General features: G+C 43.4%; 1 protein-coding gene across 1 annotated transcript in view; it reads left to right on the forward strand.

The window, feature by feature from the left end:
• The window catches only part of LOC126262652 (integrin alpha-PS3-like), a 440,796-nt gene that overhangs the window by 306,355 nt on the left and 114,134 nt on the right, over positions 1-20,307 (forward strand). The window contains exon 22 of the mRNA XM_049959421.1: positions 11,263-11,347. Within this exon, the coding sequence (XP_049815378.1) occupies positions 11,263-11,347 (85 nt within the window). The remainder of the gene's footprint in view (positions 1-11,262; positions 11,348-20,307) is intronic.

Here is a 20,307-nt window from a genome sequence, read left to right on the forward strand (position 1 = left end):
TCTTATCAATCTCTCTTTACCAAGCGTTCTTTTTTTTCTGGTGCTTTAGGGCGCAAAACTACTAAGGCCGTAAGTCCCCGTATCCTAACGTAAGAAAATAGGTGTACTAAATAAAAACGTGAGGCGACAAAGAAAAAAAAAACAACCTACTAACTTTAAAAGAGAAGCAGCTAAGTCAAGGATGTCCACGGGTAAAATTTCTCAAAACGTCGTTGAGATGGCGGAGGTCCATACGGGACGCTTGAAGTTTGCTTCACCATACCGCTGCGGCGAAGCGAAAGTAAGACGCAATAAATAGAAAGCGTATCATCCGCTAAAACATCGGAAAAAGTAGACTGCAAACATAGACGTAAAAATAAACAGTGAAGAAATGGGCAACGGATCAGAAAGTGGCGCATCGTCAAGGGTTGAGAGCAGTAGTGGGGCAGGGTTGCCACTTAATAAATGGTGGTGATTGAAATGACAGTGTCCTATACCATGCCAGGCTAGAATCACCTCCTCGCGACCATGCTATTGGGAGAGGTTTAATGTCCCGGAGTTTGTTTCCTTGGAGAGAAGACTATTGTGCACTCCAGAGTAATACTACACGCCGACAGACAGCGACACGAAGATCATCCGAGGAAGAGAATGACTAGCAGGCCGAGGGAAGAGCTGCAGCCTTTTCTGCAGCAGCAGCAGCCTCGTTTCCTGGCCCACCGGCATGACTAGAAACCCACAGGAACACCACATTGTCTCCCTGCACAGTAAGCGAGTGGAGGCTGTCTAGGATCCGTTGTCCTAAAGGGTGGACTGAGTACGCACGCGATGGCCCTGAAGAGCACTGAGAGACTCTGAGCCGATGACTCAATTTGGAATCCCGTATCACTGAATGTACTGGGTGGCCTCGTAAAAGTCGTAGAGTTCTGCGGTAAAAGAGCACTGCTCAAGAAGCCGATACTGATAATGATCATGACACCATGATCAGTTCTTGGAACCGTCGGTGTATCCGAGGACACTGTGCGAAGTGCGAGAAACTCGCAGCGATACACTAGACCAGGAGTAGTGTTCTCAGCAAGCGAGTGGAGTCTGAAATGAACACATACCTCTGCACACAGTCAGGGAGGTGAAGAGCTCGTGGCACCCATGGCAACGTGGCAGGGAGTGTGAAGAAGAACTGTCGAAGAAGCATACGAAAGTGAAAGGGAAGGAAACGGGGAAGATGGGTGCAGTCAATACTAGAGATCAAGGGAATCGTCGAAAACTGGAGCATAGGATGGGTGGACGGGCATAGAAGGTCTGTCTTCTACAGATGGCTCGCTTAAGGACTGACAAGAACATCCCGCCAGTAGGACAACGGTAAGTCAGCAGCTTCAGCATAAAGACTCTCAGTGGAAGTGGTATACAAGGCACCAGGGCTAAACGTATCCCACAATAGTGGATGGTGTTAAGACGACGTAAGATAGACGGACGTGCGGATGAATATACGATAAATCTGTAATCCACTTTCGAACAAACAAGGGACCGGTATTAATGGCGGAGGTTGGTCCGATCCCTTCCCCACGAGGTACCGCATAAAACACGTCGAATATTGAGGGAGCGAGTACAACGAGGTGCCAGATAAGCGTGAAACGTGAGTCCCAACGAACGAACGAACGAACGAACGAATGAATGAAGGAATGGGCCGAGACGTAGAGATGGGGGAGGAACTCTCGGCGCCGCTGGAAGTTCGTACAGACAGTCTTCTCAGCGGAAAAGCGGAAGCCATTGTTGATACTCACGAGTAAAGATTATCAAGACATCGCTGACGACGCTGCCCCAGTAGATCGGTTCGATGAGAGCTGCAGTAGATCGCAAAGTCGTCATCGAAACGAGATCCTGAGATATCTAGCAGCAGACACTCCATAATAGGGTTAATGACTACGGCAAATAAGACGACACTGAGCACAGACCTCTGAGGCATCCCGTCCTCTTGAATAACAGTGTACCTTAAAAACACGGTTTTTTAAAAACTCCCAGATAAAAGGAGGCAGGTGACCCAGGAAGCCCCACTCGTACATAATACGGAGGATACCCGTCCTCCAACAGGTGTCATACGCCTTCTCCAAATCAATAAACACGGCCACAGTTTGGCACTTCCACAAAAAATTGTTCATAATATGAGTTGACAAGGCTACGAGATGATCAACTGCACAGCGATGCCCAGGAATCCACACTGGACGCTAGTGATGAGATTCCGAAACTCGAGCCACTAGACCAGGCGACCATTTTTCATGCATTCCATCACCTTGCAGACGCTGCTGGTGAGGGAACTGGGCGGTAGCTGGAAGGAATGTGTTTGTCCTTATCAGGCTTAGGTATGGGAATGACAATAGCCTCAAGCCAGCTCATAGTTCTTAATGCACGAATTTTAGAGTCCATGTTTACTAGACTTTTTTGCTTGGGATGATTGTTCTTGTTGTATCGCTGATTACTGACCACTCCTCTTGGGATATACTGTGTGGACAATTCACTGCATCCAAGTGGCACTGGTAGTCCCTTACAAATTGCCTATTCTCTTCAAATGCAAACTGTGCTGTTAATGTACCGATTTAACCTGACTGAAAGGGTCTGGAAGAGATAAAAACGTCAAACTAAAAATCTATCTGTTTTTGTGATGTATATAAGTTTATTCCGTTTGATCAGAGGATTAATAAATTTTAATTGGTTTTTGTCTAGGCAAAGTGTTGCGAGAGTTATCAGTGTCTATAGATTGACTTTAATTAACTGATAGTTATTAAAACATCATGTTTTAAATGAAACTAGTTATCGGAATCGAGATACTTTGAGCTCGAGCTCTGACTGAAATACCTCAATAGATCCAAAAGGCTCTTATACAACAGTATCGCCGGCCGGAGTGGCCGAGCGGTTCTAGGCGCTTCAGTCTGGAGCCGCGCGACCGCTACGGTCGCAGGTTCGAATCCTGCCTCGGGCATGGATGTGTGTGATGTCCTTAGGTTAGTTAGGTTTAAGTAGTTCTAAGTTCTAGGGGACTGATGACCTCAGATGTTAAGTCCCATAGTGCTCAGAGCCATTTGAACCATTTTGAACAAGAATATCGAAATTAAGATGTGGAGTGTTTTCGTATCAGGGTTTGGGGGATTACTTCTTGGAAGCTACCCCCCAAAACTTATTACGTCACTACGAACAAGAGCTGGTTCTGACCACCAATGCACTGCAGTAATGTTAGCATAATTTCCAAACAAGAAGTATATACGAAAACTTGAACTACTCGAAGAAAGCTGACAAACACAAGTTCGATACGGAAAGGGAGGGATAATTGCAAGCAATTTTGCGTAATACCTAAGAGTGTGTTATGTTACATCAAAACCAACATTTATTACGTAAAATTTTGGATAATTTTTTACAAAGGAATTTTCATCTGTAGTTCGAGAAATTGTAATCGGTCTTAGACTGACAAAAAGTGCGGATAATTCAATAGAATTATATCACAGTACCATTAAGCAGGTGTTGACAGATGTGAAAATTACCGGACAATCAGTTTAATAAGTCACAGCTGCAAAATACTAACGCGAATTCTTTACAGACGAATGGAAAAACTAGTAGAAGCCGGCCTCGGGGAAGATCAGTTTGGATTCCGTAGAAATACTGGAACACGTGAGTCAATACTGACCTTACGACTTACCTTAGAAGAAAGATTAAGGAAAGGCAAACCTACGTTTCTAGCATTTGTAGACTTAGAGAAAGCTTTTGACAATGTTGACTGGAATACTCTCTTTCAAATTCTAAAGGTGGCAGGGGTAAAATACAGGGAGCGAAAGGCTATTTACAATTTGTACAGAAACCAGATGGCAGTTATAAGAGTCGAAGGACATGAAAGGGAAGCAGCGGTTGGGAAGGGAGTAAGACAGGGTTGTAGCCTCTCCCCGATGTTATTCAATCTGTATATTGAGCAAGCAGTAAAGGAAACAAAAGAAAAATTCGGAGTAGGTATTAAAATCCATGGAGAAGAAATAAAAACTTTGAGGTTCGCCGATGACATTATAATTCTGTCAGAGACAGCAAACGACTTGGAAGAGCAGTTGAACGGAATGGATGGTGTCTTGAAGGGAGGATATAAGATGAACATCAACAAAAGCAAAACGAGGATAATGGAATGTAGTCGAATTAAGTCGGGTGATGTTGAGTGTATTAGATTAGGAAATGAGACACTTAAAGTAGTAAAGGAGTTTTGCTATTTGGGGAGCAAAATAACTGATGATGGTAGAAGTAGAGGATATAAAATGTAGACTGGCAATGGCAAGGAAAGCGTTTCTGAAGGAGAGAAATTTGTTAACATCGAGTATAGATTTAAGTGTCAGGAAGTCATTCCTGAAAGTATTTGTATGGAGTGTAGCCATGTATGGAAGTGAAACATGGACGGTAAATAGTTTGGACAAGAAGAGAATAGAAGCTTTCGAAATGTGGTGCTACAGAAGAATGCTGAAGATTAGATGGGTAGATCACATAACTAATGAGGAGGTACTGAATAGGATTGGGGAGAAGAGGCGTTTGTGGCACAACTTGACCAGAAGACGGGATCGTTTGGTAGGACATGTTCTGAGGCATCAAGGGATCACCAATTTAGTATTGGAGGGCATCGTGGAGGGTAAAAATCGTAGGGGGAGACCAAGAGATGAATACACTAAGCAGATTCAGAAGGATGTAGGTTGCTGTAGGTACTGGGAGATGAAGAAGCTTGCACAGGATAGAGTAGCATGGAGAGCTGCATCAAACCAGTCTCAGGACTGAAGACCATAACAACAACAACAACCATTAAGTACAAGTGGATCTTCCTCTTTTGTACGAAATACATATACTCTTCTGATTTATGAACTATATTTCTTTGGTGAGCATCATCCCATAATGTTCGCTACTATCAGTCCTGAAGAGTTCGGGTAGTCAAGAATTTTTAAACATTGTTATAGTATGTGGGGCTATAAGTTTAGCAGTACACTCGTCTGATAACGTAGTCTCTTTGCCATTTCCTTTTCTCTTTCCGTGGTTGAACTATCCACCAGTAAAGTTGTGGCCAGCACCTCAATTACGTACGATATTACAGTGCCTGTGTTGCTCACATTTACGACGCAATATTCCTTTGGATACGCATGCATGTCCGAAGGAACAGGCACTGCGGCGACTACAGCCGTTTTCAAATATGCGAAATGAAGTCGCAGCTGCGAATATAGTCAACCGCCAGCTTTATAATGGAGTGACCACAATGGAGATTTGTGCCGCGTCAGGACTCGAGCCCGGATTTCCCGCTTATCACTAGCAGTCGTCTTACCATTAGGCTATCCGAACACGCTCCATGGCCAGACCCAATCTTCCTCATGTCTTCAACCAAGTGTCAACACGCTGTTCTTTTACATTCATTATGTACGATGGTTGGAACTGACAAAAAGTGCTGATAATTCAATAGAATTAGTGGCAACTATTTATTCACAACCGATACAAAAGAGTTACAGGTTTGCACCTTTTACTGTCCTTCAAAGTAGTTACCAGCGTCGTGTAGAACCCGTTGCCAGCGATGTGGAAGGCGTAATATACCGTTAGCAGAGCCTGTTCAGTTGATGGTGTGAATGGAGCCGTCTAAAGTTATGGTGATTCTCGTGTACGACTGTGATGGTGTTATCCTAACGCATTACGTTCCTCCACGGCAGACGGTCAATGCACAGTGTTACTGTTCGTTTCTGGAGCATCACCTGCGACCAGCTTTGCGAAAGAAGCGGCAGACACTTTCTGCGCAACCCACCCATCATTTTGCACGATAATGCGCTGGCGCATACAGCGCAAGCTGTGGCTGCTCTGTTCGGACGATGGGACTGAGAAGTACTGTACCATCCACCATACCCCCCGGACTTAAGTCCTTGTGACTTTGATTTGATTCCGAAGATGGAGGAACCACTTAGTGGAACTGGCTTCATAACTGTTCCAGAGATTCGACAGGCAGTAGACCGCTCCCTTCACACCATCAACAGAACAGGATCTGATAACGGTATTCTACGCCTTCCACATCGCTGGCAACGGGTTCTACACAATGCTGGTGACTACTTTGAAGGACAGTAACAGGTGCAAACATGTAACTCTTTTGTATCGGTTGTGAATGAATAGTTGCCACTATTTAAGTTCCAACCCTCGTATATTCCAGTAGAGAAGAGAGATTTTAATTGGAAATCGTATAAATTATGTACGATTAATTGAAAGTCATTTAGATTATGTATGATTATCTGTGACTCGACCACCATCACATTGCAGGTGCTAACGTTATACGACCATTTTTTGTCAATATTGCCACATGCCATAATCAAACTCCATTACATTAATAAAACCAGCCGATCTACATTAATGCCCAGTTATGAGGGTAACGTAAGTGATTACCGGATCTAGTTGCTAGATTTCTATATTGATTTCTTATTCAGGAGGATTGTTTAAATGTGTAGTTGGGAATGCTACAGGCTTGCCTATCCTTTGGACAGACACTGCCGCCACATCAGGGGAAGGAGAAGCCAGGTGGACTTGAGACCAGTATATTACGTTTGGCCAAAGCTCCGCTGGAGAACACCATCCGTTCTTGCGTCCTAAATGACGGAAAGCTATTGTGTACTGTTTCTGAATTCGCGAGTCCGCTGGTGCCAAGGAGGTGCGTCGGGAGCTGACGACGGGGAGTACAGTCTCGGAACGCCCTGTGCCCTGCATGTAGCCTGTATTCTGGGAACCGCTAGGCTCATTATGGTGCAAAGAGAGCACTCCTGAAGTGGAATGAGAGTAGAGGTCCTTCAGTTCTTCTGTGCTTAAGAACACGCCATCCGCAGTATCCAGGCAGACGTCAAGTAAATTGAATTGTTTTCGACCCAACTGAGAAAAAGTAAAAGCAGCTACTATGAATAATACACTGAGGTGAGAAAGTCATGGGATAGCGATATGCACATATACGGATGGCAGTAGTATCGCGTACGCGAAGTACAAAATGGCAGTCCACTGGCGGAGCTGCCATTTGCACTTAGGTGATTCATATGAAAAGGTTTCCGACGAGATCCTGGCCGTACAACAGGAATGAACAGACTGTCAACGCGGAGTGTTAGTTGGAGCTAGCCGCGTCGGCCATTAGATATAGCAAATCGTTAGGGAGTTCAATATTCCGAGCTATAGAGTGCCAAGAGCGAGCCGAGAATACCAAATTTCACCCCACGGGCAACGCCGCGGGCGATGGCGTTAACTTGACGACCAAGGGCAGGGTCAGTTACGTACAGTTGTCAGTGCACACAGACAAGCAACACTGTGTGAAATAACCTCAGAAATTAATGTGGGACGTACGACGAACGCATCCGTTAGGTCAGTGCTGCGAAATCTGGCGTCAATGAGCTCTGGCGGCAGACAACCTACGCGAGTGCATTTGTTATCAGCACGACATCACCTGCAGCGCTTCTTCTGGGCTCGTGAGCATACCGATTGGGCCCTAGGCGACTGTAAAACCGTCGTCTAGGCAAATGACTCCCGATTTCAGATGGCAAGAGTTGATGCTAGGGTTCGAGAGTATTGCAAAGCCCATGAAGCAATGAACCAAATTTGTCAACAGGGCACTGTGCAAACTGGTGGTGGCTCCAAAATGGTGTGGTGTGAACCGATCATTGAGAGGAAATGCTTATGTTAAGCTACTTGGAGAACCATTTTAAGCCGTTCATGGGCTTCACGTTCCGAATCGTGTCACCAGGCCACAACTGTACGCGATTGGTTTGAAGAACATTCTGGACAATTCGAGCGAATAAGATGCCCACCCAGATCGTCCAACACGAGTCTCATCGAGCATTCGTAGTACATAATGGAGAGGTCAGTTCGTGCACAAAATCCTGCACCGGCAACTCTTTCACAATTATGAGCGGCTATAGAGGCACCATAGTTTAATATTTCTGAAGGGCACGTCCAACGACTTGTTGAGTCCATGCCATGTCGGGTTTGCTGCACTACACCGTGCAAAAGGAGGTCCGACAGGATATTACGAGGAATCCTATGACTTATCACCTCAGTGTATAAATAAATTCTTAAGTCGGAGAATTGAACTCGCTTGTGTGTACATGGAGAAGGCCTGGTTGGCTGTAACGTGAAATAGAACAGATGGTGGGAGTCAGCCGTTGCATATTTCTGAGTTCCAACAATATCAACCCCCACAATTGGTTAATCATATTAAAATTTAGTATGTAACGGAGATTGCTTGATCGTTAAAACAGACTTGATATGTCGGCGCTCGAAATAATCACCGTCATTTGAGAGCAAAATCATGAACAAGTCTCACACTTAAGATATACAGTAAAAATCCTGCTTCTTGCTGGGAGCACTCTATGGAATTTACTTCCAGCCGAGATTCCGCAGGAGATGCTTTAGGCGATTGAGGTACTTCTATTCTGATGACGTATAAATTTCAGCCACCAGAGCCGTCACTCGTGGGTACCGATAACGTGATATGGTGAGCAATTTACATATCGAGTTATTGGATATATCTGAAGATTTTATATTGACATTAGGATTTTCACCTTTATTATTCAAGTACGTTTATTAGCAATCCTGACCTAAATATGTGCTCAATCAAGATACGTAGCTGGTGCATACACGACTCTTTCTGTAGTTCTTTCTTTCCTCCATGACTAACTTTCGGGAATCACTGTGTGACTTCTGCGAAGTCAGTTGTTTTCCCAGATGTTTTGTTGAATTTAATACATTCACTTCATCCCATTACCCCGTCTTTACCAAGGTGCTGGTATTTTAATCCTATCGTAACTTGTCTTCGTGCGCTGGTGCTTAACATGAAATCTACAGGGAATTGTAATGAATGGGGTTTTATGGTGACCGTTCATCAGTTTGATGAACTCCCGATTTTTATCATCTTGTGAACTACAGCTCCTATATTTTACATATGTTACGTCTAGTCCCGCTTAATAAATTCAATTAGCCGGCCGGTGTGGCCGTGCGGTTCTAGGCGCTTCAGTCTGGAACCGCGTGACCGCTACGGTCGCAGGTTCGAATCCTGCCTCGGGCATGGATGTATGTGATGTCCTTAGGTTAGTTAGGTTTAAGTAGTTCTAAGTTATAGGGGACTGATGACCACAGATGTTAAGTCCCATAGTGCTCAGAGCCATTTGAACCAATAAATTCAATTCACTAAGTTATCTATTGCACGACAGCTGCAGTTGAATTCACAAGATCCAAAGAGGAGCGATCTGATGATCAATAATGTCGGAAGGTACAGATCACGCAGGTACATTGATGCCTCAGTCGTAACCTCACACTAAGCAGACTTGGTCTCGCAGATCATAAGAAACTTCGTTACTCAAGGGACAACTTGTTGTGACCAGAAAGTCAAGTAGGTTCAAATGGTTCAAATGGCTCTGAGCACTATGGGACTTAACATCTACGGTCATCAGTCCCCTATAACTTAGAACTACTTAAACCGAACTAACCTAAGGACATCACACACATCCATGCCCGAGGCAGGATTCGAACCTGCGACCGTAACAGTCGCGCGGTTTCGGACTGCGCGCCTAGAACCGCTAGACTACCGCGGCCGGCAAAGTCAAGTAGGATCGACATCTGATTCCCTTCTTTAAATGTGAAAGGGCTCAACTGCGAGAAAGTGGGGGCAGGGTGGGGAGAGGAGGCTGTTATTTGCCCCCTCGTTTGACTGTTTTATAAACTGTTCATTTTCTGGTCATTTTGTTTGCGGTCATATTTATTCGGCATGGAACTATTTCTAGACAGCATTTCCGGACGTCTTAATTGCCGAGGTGCACATGTCGCTGCAATAACTTCCATAACCATGTGCCTATGTGACACGTGTCGTGTCAAGTCTGCTGCTGCATATCTTCAATATTACTCACTCATTGAACACATTATGATGAAAATGTGTCTTGAAATTAAACAGTTCATGAATAACATAGCTTTTATTACGAGTGTATCTTGAGATCTTGAAATTCATTCTTACATCAAGATTACATGAACTCACACACACACACACACACTATTCACATTTTCACTTATGTTAGTCATTGTCCCTTTCGATTTCGTTCGGTCGCCGTAAAGAGACCGAGCCCCCACATACTTACTCACTGCATGATGCGATATGGCAGACCAACTGCCTACGCGAGTTTTCGACAGGCACCAAACGCTCACCCCACCCAGTAACTCACGGGGCATTTCCACGCCGTGTGGATCTTGGGCTTGTCGGAGAACGGTAGGTATAAGATCCGATCTATCGAAGCGGCATTGATGTTTGTACGCTCACGAGGCCATCTAAAGCAAATAAGCGACAGGACTCAAAGGTAATTTGCTTACGAGGCCTCTGCAGAGGATTTGCCTTTTTTGGGCATGCCTGCCAGTCTGTGTTACCAAACAGTTAATTCGATTCATGGTCCATAGTTCACTGGGTACAGGTTGCTTATATAAGGTTTTCAGGTGCAGCAAAAATTTGATTTGCTATATTTCAAGTCATTATTGACCAAATTTAAAAATTTAAATTCCGTTCGTAATCTACTCAGTAATCTACTCAGTAAGAGGTATAATCATTTATTAAATTTTTAACACAACAAGACAAATATTACAACTGGTAATTGTATACAAGTTTTGAAGCAGCATTGCTCATGACACGCAGATTAACCAGACTATATTCACCCAGTATTTGTGAATGGGCGCAGCTGGCGACTGCCAACAAATTCTCTACATAATTTCAAACATTTTCGGACTTTTTTTTTCTTCTGACACCCTGCCCCTCCCCCTTACAAAATGGTGAAAGGAAAAAGTTTGTCGATTATTACATTTTTATAGCTTACGAAGTGGAACTAAAGCATCAGGCACGACTTTTAAATTTATTGCACCTTCACTACTAACTCTATTCGCAACATTCTGCACACTTTATACATGAATACCATTGAAAATACCTGCAAAATTATATCACTGAGCGACTCTCAATTCATGAGATAGGCGCCATAAACACTGATATGCTACAAAAATTAGCTTCTGCTTAAAACAGAGTGCAAATTACCCAGACTACATTCATCCATTATTTAATATTGAGAGCACTTTAAACACAATTTCAATCCTTTTCTAAACTTTTTGTCGCTTATGTACTCTTCAAATACTTAACAAGTTAACCCCTTTAGTGAAACAATGTGGCCTTCGAATTCTTCTTCATACGGGTATTCGATTCTTTAAAAAATCTGCGTTTTCTGGACGAAACTAAGATGATAACTGTTGCAGAGGACGTGCTTTCCCGCGCTGACGTGGACGTCATTGGCCGCGCCAGGCTGCACATGCCACAAGATGTGCTGCTAACTTCAGAACTGTAAGTATTAACGGCTTTCTTCAGCACATTACGTCACTTTAGATACCCGTAACAGTCGTTTCACAATCTTTGCATATAGAATTACGGATGGTTTGCATACTTTTAAGCATTTCCCATGAAGTGTTCCATCAAATTCTCTGTGAACTGCTGGATGATAGCCATTTGTTGCTACCATACATCGGCGCATAGTCTTGTGACTCGACTACTGGCAAAAAAGCACACTGACAAGGGAAGCGTGTCACCTCGCACGCTCAGAACCGCACAAAAATGTATGTATCATATAAGCCGCTCATCCTGATAACAGTGTTACGAGACATTCATAAGCAAAACTACACTTCTTACCGCGAGAGACTTTTGAATGGCCGAGCGGTTCTAGGCGCTTCAGTCCGGGGCCGCGCGACCGCTACGGTCGCAGGTTCGAATCCTGCCTCGGGCATGGATGTTTGTGATGTCCTTAGGTTAGTTAGGTTTAAGTAGTTCTAAGTTCTAGGGGACTGATGACCTCTGAAGTTAAGTCCCATAGTGCTCCGAGCCATTTGAACCATTTGAACCAAGACTTTTGAATGATGACGCATTCCAGGGCTAAAAAAAGAAAACTCCGCTCGGTCCTACGAGCAACACCCTTGTGGAGAGCTGGAGTTTATCCGTTTCGCGATACTTGAACGACCTCTAAAGTGAGGAACCAGAACCAGCAACCAGCTAAAGCAGTTAAGTGTCTTGGGGTTATATGTGATTCACAACGTACTTAGAAATGCGACTCTGTTAAACTTCATGGACGCTAAAGTATAACCTCATATAGAGACCATAATGTAAATACAGCAAGTGAGAACCCTTAACCGACCTAAAATATATCAGTCATTAACTACGCTTCAATTCGGGATTCTTTTAAGACTTCTAAAGGTGAATTGCAAATGACAACCACTAACAGATTAAAAAGAGAAAAACAACAGCAACAACATTAATACTACAACAAAGTTAATCTCCTGGATACTCCCGTAAGTGTCCTACTTAACAACCCCCCAGATAAAACTAATCTGGAAACCCACTGAAACACAAACAAATACTCAAACTTAATAGTAAAATAATAAATATAAGCACCAACGACTAACGACATATTAAAAGAAACTGGTGATCTAAGCCTACTCAATTACGGATGCGCTGGAATATAAAGACGAGCAACGTCACTCTGTTACTGTTTATAAACACACAATAAGGAAATTCTTGCAACCAAAGGCATGCCGCTTCAACTGATACGCTTATATGGGAATCGAACCAACTCCTCATGAATATTGCTACCAGCGATGGACACAAGTAAAATGGCAGCGATGTATAATCGCACCATATTTAATAGCTGCCAAACGAATCGGCGCATTACTTAACACTACTCTGCAAAACCCTTGTAAAATTTACAGTTACAGTAGGGTATAAAAAAGGCATTTTGTACTTAATCTGTATGTACCTAATAATTGTAACCAGTTAATGCATAACCAATAAATTGTATCTTCCTTTGAATAAAAAGTGGATTAGTAATATTTAGGTTGGTTTAGTAGCAATGTAACATGTCCTCCCCTCAATATAGTAGTGTTAAAACACATAAATATTTAAAGAACAGCTAGAACTACACAAACCATAGTATAACATTGTCAAACGAATCCCTCTTAAGGAAAAGCACACAGGTACAACAAACATCGCTAAGAGTGACAAATTCTTAGTTCCTGCTTGTATTCGTTTAGTAACACCTAACGCCAGCAGAAAAACACAACAATGTTGAACCTGCCAACATGACAGCCGGAAGCATATTGTAGTAATCAATGATCTCTATCTACGCAGTTCTTTCGTGTTCATCGACAAGAAAACATCAGAAAACAAAACCACTTGCTTCAACTCAACATCATCATTTCCTTGGGCCTTTGTCCCACTCAATGCGGAGTCAGCCACGTTACTATGGATTTGGCAATGTTAGTGTCAGAGGGTGCCTCCCCGCACCCCCCCCCCCCCCCCTGGGACAGAAGTAGTATACCCCAGCTGTCTGCGTCTAGTGTAAGCCACCAAATGGTGCAAACGTTTTCAAATGTCTGCGAGTGATGTAACTAAGGCAGGACGTGGAGAACAGCCCAGTATTCACCTAGTGGGATGTGGAAAACCGCCTAAAAACCATATCCAGGCTAGCCAGCACACCGGCCCTCATCGTTAATCCGCCGGGCGGATTCGATCTGGGGCTGGCGCGCCTACCCGAGTCCAGGAAGCAGCGGATTAGTGCTCTCGGCTAACGTGGGGCGTAAAACCACTCATTTCAACTCTCAAAGACAATACAGTGTCGACAGCCCACGGCACAGACCACCGCGAAGGCTCTGGTTGACTCACTGGCCATTCTCCTCACTACATCTACATCTACATCTACATCTACATTCATACTCCGCAAGCCACCCAACGGTGTGTGGCGGAGGGCACTTTACGTGCCACTGTCATTACCTCCCTTTCCTGTTCCAGTCGCGTATGGTTCGCGGGAAGAACGACTGTCTGAAAGCCTCCGTGCGCGCTCTAATCTCTCTAATTTTACATTCGTGATCTCCTCGGGAGGTATAAGTAGGGGGAAGCAATATACTCGATACCTCATCCAGAAACGCATCCTCTCGAAACCTGGCGAGCAAGCTACACCGCGATGCAGAGCGCCTCTCTTGCAGAGTCTGCCACTTGAGTTTATTAAACATCTCCGTAACGCTATCACGGTTACCAAATAACCCTGTGACGAAACGCGCCGCTCTTCTTTGGATCTTCTCTATCTCCTCCGTCAACCCGATCTGGTACGGATCCCACACTGATGAGCAATACTCAAGTATAGGTCGAACGAGTGTTTTGTAAGCCACCTCCTTTGTTGCTGGACTACATTTTCTAAGCACTCTCCCAATGAATCTCAACCTGGTACCCGCCTTACCAACAATTAATTTTATATGATCATTCCACTTCAAATCGTTCCGCACGCATACTCCCAGATATTTTACAGAAGTAACTGCTTTCAGTGTTTGTTCCGCTATCATATAATCATACAATAAAGGATCCTTCTTTCTATGTATTCGCAATACATTACATTTGTCTATGTTAAGGGACAGTTGCCACTCCCTGCACCAAGTGCCTATCCGCTGCAGATCTTCCTGCATTTCGCTACAATTTTCTAATGCTGCAACTTCTCTGTATACTACAGCATCATCCGCGAAAAGCCGCATGGAACTTCCGACACTATCTACTAGGTCATTTATATATATTGTGAAAAGCAATGGTCCCATAACACTCCCCTGTGGCACGCCAGAGGTTACCTTAACGTCTGTAGACGTCTCTCCATTGATAACAACATGCTGTGTTCTGTTTGCTAAAAAATCTTCAATCCAGCCACACAGCTGGTCTGATATTCCGTAGGCTCTTACTTTGTTTATCAGGCGACAGTGCGGAACTGTATCGAACGCCTTCCGGAAGTCAAGAAAAATAGCATCTACCTGGGAGCCTGTATCTAATATTTTCTGGGTCTCATGAACAAATAACGCGAGTTGGGTCTCACACGATCGCTGTTTCCGGAATCCATGTTGATTCCTACATAGTAGATTCTGGGTTTCCAAAAACGACATGATACTCGAGCAAAAAACATGTTCTAAAATTCTACAACAGATCGACGTCAGAGATATAGGTCTATAGTTTTGCGCATCTGCTCGACGACCCTTCTTGAAGACTGGGACTACCTGTGCTCTTTTCCAATCATTTGGAACCCTCCGTTCCTCTAGAGACTTGCAGTACACGGCTGTTAGAAGGGGGGCAAGTTCTTTCGCGTACTCTGTGTAGAATCGAATTGGTATCCCGTCAGGTCCAGTGGACTTTCCTCTGTTGAGTGATTCCAGTTGCTTTTCTATTCCTTGGACACTTATTTCGATGTCAGCCATTTTTTCGTTTGTGCGAGGATTTAGAGAAGGAACTGCAGTGCGGTCTTCCTCTGTGAAACAGCTTTGGAAAAAGGTGTTTAGTATTTCAGCTTTACGCGTGTCATCCTCTGTTTCAATGCCATCATCATCCCGGAGTGTCTGGATATGCTGTTTCGAGCCACTTACTGATTTAACGTAAGACCAGAACTTCCTAGGATTTTCTGTCAAGTCTGTACATAGAATTTTACTTTCGAATTCACTGAACGCTTCTCGCATAGCCCTCCTTACGCTAACATTGACATCGCATAGCTTCTGTTTGTCTGAGAGGTTTTGGCTGCGTTTAAACTTGGAGTGAAGCTCTCTTTGCTTTCGCAGTAGTTTCCTAACTTTGTTGTTGTACCACGGTGGGTTTTTCCCGTCCCTCACAGTTTTACTCGGCACGTACCTGTCTAAAACGCATTTTACGATTGCCTTGAACTTTTTCCATAAACACTCAACATTGTCAGTGTCGGAACAGAAATTTTCGTTTTGATCTGTTAGGTGGTCTGAAATCTGCCTTCTATTACTCTTGCTAAACAGATAAACCTTCCTCCCTTTTTTTATATTCCTATTAACTTCCATATTCAGGGATGCTACAACGGCCTTATGATCACTGATTCCCTGTTCTGCACTTACAGAGTCGAAAAGTTCGGGTCTGTTTGTTATCAGTAGGTCCAAGATGTTATCTCCACGAGTCTGTTCTCTGTTTAATTGCTCGAGGTAATTTTCGGATAGTGCACTCAGTATAATGTCACTCGATGCTCTGTCCCTACCACCCGTCCTAAACATCTGAGTGTCCCAGTCTATATCTGGTAAATTGAAATCTCCACCTAAGACTATAACATGCTGAGGAAATTTATGCGAAATGTATTCCAAATTTTCTCTCAGTTGTTCTGCCACTAACGCTGCTGAGTCGGGAGGTCGGTAAAAGGAGCCAATTATTAACCCAGCTCGGTTGTTGAGTGTAACCTCCACGCATCTGCCTACTAAGCAGCAGACCTCGATTCGAATCCCGGGCTTGGTAACAATTTCCGTTTGTCTCTTCGGTGTCCATATATACATCATAGATGTTTGAAACTTGAAAAGTTCTCTGGAAACGTATAGTTTCATTAGACATATTGCTGCTTACCCACTACGCAACAGTTTGAACAGTTTGAAACAGCGAGTCTTTTATATTAACGCTGCAGCACACTACGGCAAATGGCCGGTGGAAAATGGCATACAGCACAGTAGGAAATTTGGTAATGTAAAGAAACAAAATATCGATATATGGGGCCAGAAACACACATATTTCAGTGTTGTGACATATTGATGTGTATGTGCAGACTGAAGAGATGAATGAAAATTTGTACCAAGAGTGGGATTCGAACCCAGGTGTCATGCTCACCAGACAGATGCGCTAACCACTACACCACCCTGGCAAACTGAGTTTGGACAACTGCACGGATTGCCGTAGTATGCCTACCTCCTACGGGGCGTACTACAGTAGTGCGCGCAGTGGTACAGCGCCGCTGTGCCAGGATGGCGTAGTGGTTATCCCATCTACCTAATGAACTTGAGAACTGATTTTGAATCTCGGTCTCGGTACAAATTCTCACAACTGCATGGTCTGCCCTCCTCAGTCCAGATTGCCATTCACGCCTCAGCCCATTTGGCACTCCTCCAAACTCAAACAGCATTGAATTAGGTTTTATTAGAAAGGTGTATTAGGATATTCCGTGCAGATGTAAAACGCCAATCTGCCAGGGTGGCATAGTGGTTAACGCATCTGCCTACTAAGCAGCAGACCTCGATTCGAATCCCGGGCTTGGTAACAATTTCCGTTTGTCTCTTCGGTGTCCATATATACATCATAGATGTTTGAAACTTGAAAAGTTCTCTGGAAACGTATAGTTTCATTAGACATATTGCTGTGTTTCCCTCTGCTGAAAATGATTCTGCTATCTGAACAACAAACTTTTTCGACTGTCCTAGTAGATATGGAACAGAACATATGCACGTCTGACTACAAGCACTTTTCGATAGTCACATCACTTTTGCAATGAAGCAGCCCAATATAAATTGCCACACTAATTATGTTTTGAAACGACGGTATTGGTTGCCTTTTGCCAAGCATATTGTAACAGATGGTTATACTTCAATGCAGAAAGTTGAAGATGTATCATGTATCACCCAGCGAAGCCTGATGATGCAATGACAATCGGGTAATAACTTTACTTGTGGTTTTTCATATTAAGAGTCTTGTAGTTTGTTGCTCGAATAGCATAATTATTACAAGATAAGTCACGACTTTGAAGTTTGTGTGTTTTTGGCTCTGTTATATCGATCTTTGGTCCTTCCCATTACCTAAGTTCCCTTCTTAGCTACGGAATGGGTAATCATTCAAATGCCTCTCCCGGTAAGACGCGCAGTTCTTCATTCGAAAAATAGTCTAGTGGAGTTAAACCCAAAAATTATACAAATCGGAAATAATTGCTACAAAAGGTTTTATTGTTTTAATGGCTTCATTTGTGGCCCAATATGATTATCCTAGGTTTCCCCCACGGCGGAGTTGTGGAAAAGTGGTGAGGGGCAAAAATGTACCCGAAAAAGGGGTATTTTTCCGGTTTTGTGATTATATCTCATAAATGACTCACAATATCGAAAATATAGTGGAATTACAAATTGTAGGACATGAAATTCTGCGTTGAATGAGACCATCCGCATGTTTTTTGGACCACCCGTTTCCATACTAGTACTCTTCAAAACTGGACCAATTTTACATGTTGATGAAAAAGTTTCGTTTAAACCTCTGTGTTTTGGTAATATCGTTGAAACTAACCCATTTATCAACAAAGTGGTTCCTACAAACGATATAGAGGTATAAATCCTGCGTTTGATGAGACCAAAAGTGAAATAGACCACCCGTTTCTGTACGGCTAAGTTTGTACTTGCATTGCTTTGCATGTTAGGTACTTCACATTTACAAACCTAGGTCTCTAGATCAGTTTTATGCAGAGAACTCAGAAATAACATTATCATGAGTAAAGATTGAAAAAAAATTTAAAAAACTGTTCAAAGTCAGGGGTAAATTCCGTGACAAGAAATTTAAGGTCAACTTTGGCAATCCCTTATCAAACGGCAAAGCCCTTTTGCACCTTGTTATTCTGCCTTTGTCTATATGTTCTGCTTGGGAAGCCAGTGTAATAATGACGAAAGTGTATCTTTTGTAATTCCTAAGGTAATCGTCCAGAAAGTTACCTTCAGAAAATCAGAACCCTACATTTGACCAAATTTGGAAGCAAATACAGTATATTTATATATGTCACCTCTGATTTTAATTTAAAATGCACCATTTGGAAGAGCAGCTTTTGCTTTACTAGAATATTGTGCATAATGTGAGTGCGCAGTTTAACAAGACACTATAGCGGAAGTGCGACAAGTGTGGTCTTCGATAGCTACCCAGAAGACCTGCCCACCAAGAGCATCAAATATGCCGAGCGCCTCCGCCGCAGCAAAAGACACACTACTCCTGAGGTCATCTTTACCGAGTTAATGATGGTGACAACGACTCAGGAGCAATTCCTTTCCAATGACAGAAATAAAGTACGTCTCATTAGCTTGCTTATTTCGAGGCTTGAAGATGAAGGCTTCTCAGTAAAGCAAGCTAATGAAGACACAGACCACCTAATTGTTGCCACAGCGCTTTTGGTATCCCAGGAACATGAGAAGGTTGTGGTTGTTGGTGAGGATACGGACCTTCTCATCATGCTCAATGCCCTAGCCACACCATCAGCAAATATATATTTCTTGAAAGCTGGAAGAGGAAAGACCTCATCAAAAGTATTTGGTTCCAGCAGTTTCAAACTGGCAAACAACATCAGAAGGCCATTCATATTTCTCCACTCCATAAGTGGATGTGACGCAAATTCAGTACTCTTCAGTCAGGGCAAGAAGAAGGTGGTCAATATACTGGTCAAAAATAAATGTCTCCTGGAAGATATCAAACCTTTCTTAGAGAATGACACTCAAGCTGAAGCTATTGTCGAAGCTGGCCTCCGATTTTTAACAACCCTCTATGGAGGTACGGCAGGAGACACTTTAGATAAGTTGCGATTCGATCTGTTTTCCAAAGCGACTGTGAAATACAGATTCACCCTAGCGTCCCTACCACCAACGTCGGAAGCAGCTCACCAGTATTGCCTGAGGACCTACTTACAAGTACAAATGTGGACAGGACACCAGATGGATCCGCTCCTCTGCAGATGGCAGGCTCCATAGTTTGGTCTTGGCCCCGTTCCTACCTCCAGAGAACCAGCTCCACAGTCTCTTCTCTCAACAATTTCCTGAAAATGCAACAAGGGCTGTGCAGGTAGTTGTGTGTGTCGGAAGGGTGTTATTAAGTGCTCATTAATTTGTGTCAAATGCAAGGGGAACTCATGCACTAACTCTCTCCAACCAGATGAAACGGACGAACCAGATGTTGACGAAGACTTGGACTGTATACAGGGTGTGTCACCTAACATTACCACTGGATATATTTCGTAAACCACATCAAATACTGACGAATCGATTCCACAGACCGAACGTGAGGAGAGGGGCTAGTGTAATTGGTTAATAAAAACCATACAAAAATGCACGGAAGTATGTTTTTTAACACAAACCTACGTTGTTTTAAATGGAACCCCGTTAGTTTTGTTAGCACATCTGAACATATAAACAAATACGTGATCAGTGCCGTTTGTTGCATTGTAAAATGTTAATTACATCCGGAGATATTGTAACCTAAAGTTGACGCTTGAGTACCTCTCCTCCGCTGTTCGATCGTGTGTATCGGAGAGCACCGAATTACGTAGGGATCCAAAGGGAACGGTGATGGACCTTAGGTACAGAAGAGACTGGAACAGCACATTACGTCCACATGCTAACACCTTTTTATTGGTCTTTTTCACTGACGCACATGTACATTACCATGAGGGGTGAGGTACACGTACACACGTGGTTTCCGTTTTCAATTACGGAGTGGAATAGAGT

The sequence above is a fragment of the Schistocerca nitens genome, chromosome 6 (genome assembly GCF_023898315.1).
Source record: "Schistocerca nitens isolate TAMUIC-IGC-003100 chromosome 6, iqSchNite1.1, whole genome shotgun sequence".
Taxonomy (NCBI): Eukaryota; Metazoa; Arthropoda; class Insecta; order Orthoptera; family Acrididae; genus Schistocerca; species Schistocerca nitens.